At 39.8% G+C, this 7,987-nt stretch overlaps 1 protein-coding gene across 1 annotated transcript; it reads left to right on the plus strand.

Moving 5' to 3' along the window:
- The first annotated feature begins 2,557 nt into the window (after positions 1–2,557).
- On the plus strand, positions 2,558–5,293 carry Usp26 (ubiquitin specific peptidase 26). The gene has a single exon (XM_013018061.1). The coding sequence runs from the start codon at positions 2,558–2,560 to the stop codon at positions 5,291–5,293; it is 2,736 nt and encodes a 911-aa protein (XP_012873515.1).
- The last annotated feature ends 2,694 nt before the right edge of the window (positions 5,294–7,987 follow it).

Here is a 7,987-nt window from a genome sequence, read left to right on the forward strand (position 1 = left end):
TATTCAGTAATGTATGATTTTCAGTGATTGGATGCGTTTGATGCTTTTCCCCTATGGTTTGTTTGTTTGGGTGCTGGAAATTGACTCCAGAGCCTCATACATTTTTAGTACACACTTTTTATTTTGTCAGTCTTGGGGCCTGAACTGTGTGCCTGGGCACTGTCCATCAGCTCTTCAGCTCAAGGCAAGTGCCCTACCACTTGAGCCACAGCACCACTTACGGGTTTTTCTGCTTATGTGGTACTGAGGAATCGAACCCAGGGCCTCATGCATGCAAGGCAAGTGCTCTACCACTCAGCCACCTTCCCAGCCCTAGTACAAACTCTTTTTAACGGTATCTATACCCCTATAACAGAGAGCTAGTTCAGTTTAAGTGTATTCTGTGACCAGAACTGGCTGCAGAAACTTTTCTATCCTATATCTGATGGGCAAAAAGTTTTTGTTCTTATTCTGAAACTGTAGTGAATTAGGGGTAAAATTCATGGAGTTTCCTTGATGCCATGTGAAAATAAGTACTACATTTGGCAGGAAGTGGATTGACTTACTTGGAGTATCCCATTATGAAGTTATCTAGACATCCAGGCATATCCTGTGAGTAGACTTAGGGCTTCTACTTTCTTTTGATTTTCTGTTGGTGATATGGGGGATTGAACTTAGGGCCTCATACTTGCAAGGCAAGCACTCTATCACTTATGCCACATTCCCGGTCCTTTTTTTTTTTTTTTTCCTTTTTCATTATCCAGGCTGGCTTTGGAGCATGATTCTCCTACTTTCCTTCCCTCCCTCCCCCCCTCCCTCCCTCCCTCCCTCCCCCCCTCCTGTCTCTGTCACTGTCTCTCTCTGTCACTGTTTCTTTGTCTCTGTCTCTGTCTGTCTGTCTGTCTGTCTCTCTCTCTCTCTCTCACTCTCTGTCAGTTGTGGGGCTTGAACTCTGGGCCTAGGTGCTGTCCCTGAGCTCTTCAGCTCAAGGTGAGTGCTCTACAACTTGAGCCACAGTGCCACTTCCAGTTTTCTGGTGGTTTATTGGAGATAAGTCTCACGGACTTTCCTGCCCAGGCTGACTCTGAACTGTGATCCTGAGATCTCAGCCACCTGAGTAACTAGGATTACAGGCGTGAGCCACCAATGCCTGGCTACTTCTACTTTCTAAGTAGCTTGCTTTACAGGTATAACCATCACTCCTGGTTTGTTTTTCTTAATTTCTTAATTTCCATTTGCTTTTGGGGGTATACTACTTTAAATGTGAATTTTGAAAATAATACCATGCATGTAATTGTATGTATAAACATGTATATTAGTGGCACTGGAGTTTAAACTCAGAACTTTATGCTTTACAGACAGGTGTTCCTACTTCTGAGCCATGCCTCCAGTCTTCTGGTTTTGTCTTGTTCCTTTGTGTTTGGGGTTTTATTGTTTGGGTTTTTTCCCTAATACTGGAGCTTTATCAGGGACCTTGTACTTGCTCAGCTTTCTTGCTGCCACTTGAGCTACACCTCTAGCTCTGCTTTTTCTGGTTCTGCCTAGGCTGGCTTCAAGCTTCAGTACTCCAGTCTCAGCTTCCTGAGCAGCTAAGATTACAGGTGTGAATCACTGGGACTCTTCTGACATTGTTTGGGGTTTGGTTTTGTTGTTGTTGTTGTCAGTTTGGGGGCTTGAACTCAGGGCCTGCTGTCCCTGAGTGCTTCTGCTCAAGGCTACCACTCTACCACTTTGAGCCACAGCACCACTTCTGGTTTTCTAGTGGTAAACTGGAGATAAGAGTCTCTTCGCCTTTCTTGCTCAGGCTAGCTTTGAACCATGATCCTCAGATCTTAGCCTCTTACTGAGTAGCTATGATTACAGGTGTGAGCCACCAGTGTTCAGCTTCTGACTTGTTTTTGAGATAGGGTCTCACTAGTTGGTTTTTTCTCAGGGTAGTCTTGAACCTCAGTATTTCTACCTCTGCTTCCTGAGTAGCTGGGATTACAGGCATGAGATTTCATGCATAGCAGTGTTTATACTTCCTTACTTCCTGTGGTTGCTGTTTGTGGGGATTTTGCAAGAGGAACATCAGCATGCTGTATCCATACATTGAGATATTTCAGTATGCATTGTAGCTGTGTATTGAAAGTATTTGGGTATATATCATGATTTCAGTTGAAGTAGAGAAATTAACCAGAACAGACTCCATATTGTAGAAAGGAGATTTGGTGTACAGAAGTAGAGTTTCAGCTTTATCCTAGCATTGCTCTGGCAGTTGAAATAACTTTTCTTGATTTCCTTGATTGTAAAATTGCCTTGGGAGCCAGGACTTTTGCCCTTATACAATTGTGGATGGCTTTCAAAGGCCTTGTAAAGAGTTAGATAGCCAGAATAAATAGTTTAAGACAATATAGTATAATTAGAGTTTGACCAATGTAATATACAATAATATAAGACAAATGGAAGAAGAAAGATTATACAGAACTAATAAACTATTTCTTTGGACTTGTCTCTTTAGGTGGAGATGGAAAAAGCATTCAAACCTCCAAGATTGTCAGTAATCTAGAAAAATGAATATTTTATTTGTAAAGAGAGTATGATATCAATACTGGTACATGGTTATGTCCAAATGGAGAACCAGAAGCCATGGATGTCTATGTCAAAAGAAGCATTCATTGAAACAGTGGTAGGAAAGAAATACATTAAGCTTGTGCTCTATTTCAGCACTGGAAAAATTAAAACTTTACTGCTAAGTGACAATATTAAAGGTGTGACCCTTAGAGCCAGTGAAGGAAATCAGTATTTCCTGCATTTAGCTTTTCATAATAACGACTTTTTGCTTATTGAAAAATTATCCTTCCTGGATGCCCAAAAGTTGAAGAGTTTCTTTGACAGAGTCCAACAAAACAGACTTCAACCCATCACAATAGCCAACATGCAAAAGGGTATCTTTAGTGACCCAGACACACAGAACAGAGAGAGTATTGTGGCCAGCACAAGTGCACAGAATATCTGTGCTGCCACCACAGCCACAAAGGAGATCAGTAAGCCTTCACAGAAACAAGTTTCTAAGCAAACAAATATTGGATACTTTGAGGTAGCCAACAAAGCTAAAAATCTTGATCCAAAGATGCCTGTATTTCCAGCAACATCTACTAGTAAAGAGTTAGTCCAAAAACAACCTGAGAATAGGAAAAGAACCCTATCATGTGATTCAGACCACAATGAAAACAAGAGCTTCCTAGTAGACAATAATTTCATAGAACAAATGAAATCTAAGGAAGAGTCCTTCAAGTGTGAAAGCAGTTCAGATAATCAATTGAAGATGGAAAAGAAAAAGAAATCTGCAATTGAATTTTCATTTGTAACCAATTCTGTTGAAAATATTTGCCTAAAGGGCACTGCTTTTGAACCTGTCCCTGAGAAAAAATTTTTACCATATCTGTTTGGGTCCAGCTGTAATGAGGATGGCGTAGATTGGGATGAATTTGAGGTGTTCTTTTCAATGTATCCAGAGAAAATGTTGCGTGGTCTCCCCAATTTGGGAAACACCTGTTACATTAATGCAGTTTTGCAGTGCCTGTGTTCAGTGACACCATTTGTTAATGATTTACTTAATCAGGGTTACCCATGGTCTGAAATTCCCCATGATTCTTTCAGCATGTACTTGACACAGATACTTTTTTTGAAGGATATTTTTAACATGAAAGCCAAGGAGAAGGTACTTGTAGACATTAAAATTGCTATTTCAGAAGTAGCAAAAGTATTTTCTACTGACATGCAGAATGATGCTCACGAGTTTTTAAGTCACTGTTTGGATGAGATGAAGGAGACCATACAAACATTAAATGCAATTCAGGAAGCAAAAAATAAATGTGGGGAAGGAACTTTACCTAGACCAGCTTTTGCTGATAATGCTGCAACCCAAAGTCCCTTTTGTCCTGTTGTCGCTAATTTTGAGGTTGAGTTGCTGCGCTCTATTTTTTGTAAATCTTGTGGAAATGCTGTTCTCAAAACAGACCCAAATAATTATCTCTCCATTAACCTTCCCCAAGGAATAAAAACACGTCCTTTGTCTATTCAGTATGCTCTTGATCATTTCTTTAGTGCAGAGGAGCTTGAGTATAAGTGTGAGAAATGCAAGCACAACAGATCTGTTGCAGTGAACAAGCTCAATAAGTTGTCCAGGGTCCTTGTTATTCATCTGAAACGCTACAGTTTTAATGAATTTCAGTCATTAAAGAAGGATAAACAGGAAGTTATTGTTTCCAAATATTTAAAGCTATCTTCTCATTGCAACAGGAACACAAAATTACCTCCTCCCCTTAGCAAGAATGGGCATAGAAGAGATAATCAACTATTAAAAGGTTTTCAAAAGATGACTTTTGACCTGTTCAACTCACCAAACTCTTCAGAGTTTACCTCAAAATTCATGGATGAACCCATTGGATCAGAAAATGAATCAGAATCACAGAAATTAGTTCAAGGAGCAAGTAGTGAAGAACTGCAGAGTGACCTGGGAGGAGATAGTGATAGAACTGACTCAGGAGATGAGATGTTCTTTGAAGAAGAGCTCCTTGAAGAAGAGATCCTTGAAGATGAGTTCTCAGCTGGCTCAAAATATCAGAATGATGTTTCTGCTTCTCTGGTCCAAAAGGATGAACCTAAACCCTCCAGTAGCCCCGTTGCATGTCTTGGAGATGGTTTTATTGAAAAATTGTCTCAAAGTCCAAAACTAGACCAATATGAGAAGACAAATACATCATTGGAGTCAGATTTGCATAGTATGGGTGAGTGTTGGAGAGACTTATTTGAAGATAACCCTGTTATTCCAGACACATTTGAAAACAAGGGCAAACAGACCCAGATGTGTGATAAGGTAAGAATGAAGAAAGAAGCTATTCAACAGGCATTTACTCAGCGATGTTCAAAGCTGAATGCCCAGGGGCATATGGAGGCTTACTTGAATTCACCAAATTCTAAGAAGTCTGAAAAGGTCACAAAGAAAGAATCAGAAGCCAAGGATCCAATGATAAATGCTGATAAGGATGCTGCTTACACCTATCGGCTCATTGGTGTTATTAGCCATATTGGGAATACTCCCCATTCAGGCCACTATATTAGTGATGCCTACAACTTTAATAGGCAGAAGTGGTTTACCTATAATGACCTACATGTCATGAGTATTCCTGAGGTCAGTATGCAGGAGGCTAGGATTTGCACTGGCTACATCTTCTTTTACATGTATAATGAAACTTTTGAAGAATTGCTGGAGAGGACAGAGGATCTGCAGAGGTTTAGCCACAAGGCAGAGTCCTCTCAGAAGGAGTAAGAGGAACTGACTCCATGTTGCACAGATCTCCTTGATTGCCTCATTTCCTCCCTGTGAGGTCAACTCTAAAACTTTAACTAAAGATCATTTTGAAGTGATTAGCCCAAGACCAAAGTTCAAACATATACTATACCAGGAAATCTTTCTAGCACTGATATACCTCAGTCCCACAGTTCTGACTAGTAGACATTCTTAACTCCTAGAAGACTAGAACTGCGCATTTCATGTCTAATACTGCATTGGTTAGAGGAACTCATTAGAAAGCTAGAGTTTACAGCAGACTAGTAATCTAGAAATTCAGGGCAAAAGATGGAGATTCTGATGTTTCATAAAGTTAGAACCACTACTGTATAGTATGTATTGTGATAGATTTCGTTGTTAGACATTGTAATTGCCTCCTTTGTAAGGTTTTGATTATGCTTTTATGTTTCATACTTTTATACGTATGTTTCTTTTACAAACTTTTTAAGAAAAAGCAGCGTGGGAATGTAATTGCTAAGTGGTTGAGCATTTATCCAGCATGTGCAAGGCCCTGGGTACAATCCCCAAGCACCACTGAAACAAGATACATGCAAACAATCCACTGTTCCTCTGCTCATATTCAGTGATTTGGTAGAAAAATGTTATTGCTGGAACTGAAGCAACCATATCCAGTTAGATTCTGACAGTAATGACTAAATGCCACAGAAACCATTTGACTCTTCTTGGGCATATATAGATGATGACACTGGACAACAAGTCTAGTCTACAGTCAAGTCTACAGCTTGGCTTCTGTAAAAAGCCCTCCTTTTCCTCAATGCCAGAGAAGCTATGCATATATGCTCAGACTTTAAATCTTGTGGATCAAGAAGCTGATTTGCTCTCAAAGGATTGGCCCACTTTTCCTATTTGTTATAGCAGGTTGTTGGCCCGCAGTTATCTGAGTCCATGTTGGCATTTCAGCATTGTCAGAGAGACATTTGCATTGCCTAAAAGGAACTTTGTTACCAGGACTTTATCTGCAGAACATTGAACAATCCTACACAGTTAATGAAAGACTAAATCCATATTTCTCCTACATCTTTGTACCTTATAGCAGTGTCTTTGTTCCTTCAACTAGTGAACAATAAGTGCTTTGAAGTGGACTTCAAAGGAATTGAAAGACAAGTAACAAGACTTGCTATAGCATTACACAAAAAAACATGGAGCCTGGTGTGGTGTGGTACCCACCTGTAATCCCAGCTACTCAGGAAGTGTAGGTAGGAGGATCATAGTATGAGGCCATCTTCAGGCAAAAGGAACAAGTATCTGTGGACTTAAGTAAAAAGAGCTGATGTGTGACTCAAGTAGAGAGCTTGGTGAAAGGCCTTGAGTTCAAAGCCTAGCACCACCAATTATAAAAACAAGCAAAAGAATTCTATATGAAGAAATTGGAGTGTGCGTATTCTGTAAGCACATTGTGTAACCCACAGATTTAGTGATTCTCAAAGTACCAAACGTAACATTACTGTAATGCTTTTTCTTGCCTGTGAGATAGTGAATCTATAGTATGTTGCACCTTTGTTAGGAACAAATGACTTATTCTAAGAAGGCGGTGATGACTTGTACAGTGAGGCTTTCTTATGTCACATACAGGGACTGGTGTTCAGTCCCATCTTTACCAACAGCTGTGTAGTTAGGTAGTGCAACTGGATTAATTTAAGGATTTGTTGCTGATGTTCTCCACTCTAGTGACCTTTAAAGAAGTGAATTCAAAGTTAGTAGTGTGAACAAGTTAGATACTGCCCCTAAGGCTTGAGCATCCTATTGTTGGAAATGGGTAATATGTGTAAGAGTAGATTGGAACGATGCCTGAAGATTGCAGGGATATAGATATATGTCCCATTCTGTAGCAGTTGAGCAGCCGAAGATAAAGAGTGGAACTGCCTGCAGAGGAGGCAAACAGTGACAGTTTGGCTTCTAAATGGCAAGTTTTAGCATCATTTTATAATAGGTAGTTGTGATGATAACATAGACTTAAGTACTTTTTTCAAGAGTATAGGACTTGTTTGCAGCAGTATGAATAGACCAGTCAGTTGAGATTTAGTTTTTTGGAATGGAGTTTATTTCCTGAACATGCCCTTCAATACATTGTATTTATTTTTTTATTTTTTAAATTTTTTTTGTCGGTCATGGGGCCTGAATTCTGGGCCTGGGCACTGTCCCTCAGCTCTTCAGCTCAAGGCTAGCGTTCTACCACTTGAGCCACAGTGCCACTTCCAGCTTTTTCTACTTATGTGGTGCTGAGGAATTGAACTCAGGGCCTCATGCATGCAAGGCAAGCACTCTACCACTGAGTCACCTGCCCAGCCCCAATATATTGTATTTCCTAATGTAGGAAATACTGAAAAGTGAAGAGCCAGAAGGTGTTAACATGTATACAGGGATGATCTTGGGTGTATAAAAGGAAATTCTGAGTGGTTGTATACTATGCACATGTTATACTGTTATTTCAAATAAAAAATGGAAGTATTTCTTCAACAACTGAGTGGCTATTGATGTAAATTGGTTCTTTAGTTTATGGATCCATAAAAATAGCAAGTGAAAGAAAGGGTGCAGGTCCCTGTCCAGTTGGTCAGTGGACAAATGGGTATCAGAAAACCATGCTTATGATGTTTGTTTCTCTGCTTAACCAGATATTAAAAAGCAGCCAGTATTGGCTGGAAAATACAAGAA

This window comes from Dipodomys ordii, unplaced genomic scaffold (genome assembly GCF_000151885.1).
Source record: "Dipodomys ordii isolate 6190 unplaced genomic scaffold, Dord_2.0 Scaffold38, whole genome shotgun sequence".
Lineage (NCBI taxonomy): Eukaryota > Metazoa > Chordata > Mammalia > Rodentia > Heteromyidae > Dipodomys > Dipodomys ordii.

What these genes read in the sequence shown, in the direction of transcription:
- Usp26 (XM_013018061.1), top strand. Translation starts at nt 2,558, where the DNA reads ATGATATCAATACTGGTACATGGTTATGTCCAAATGGAGAACCAGAAG.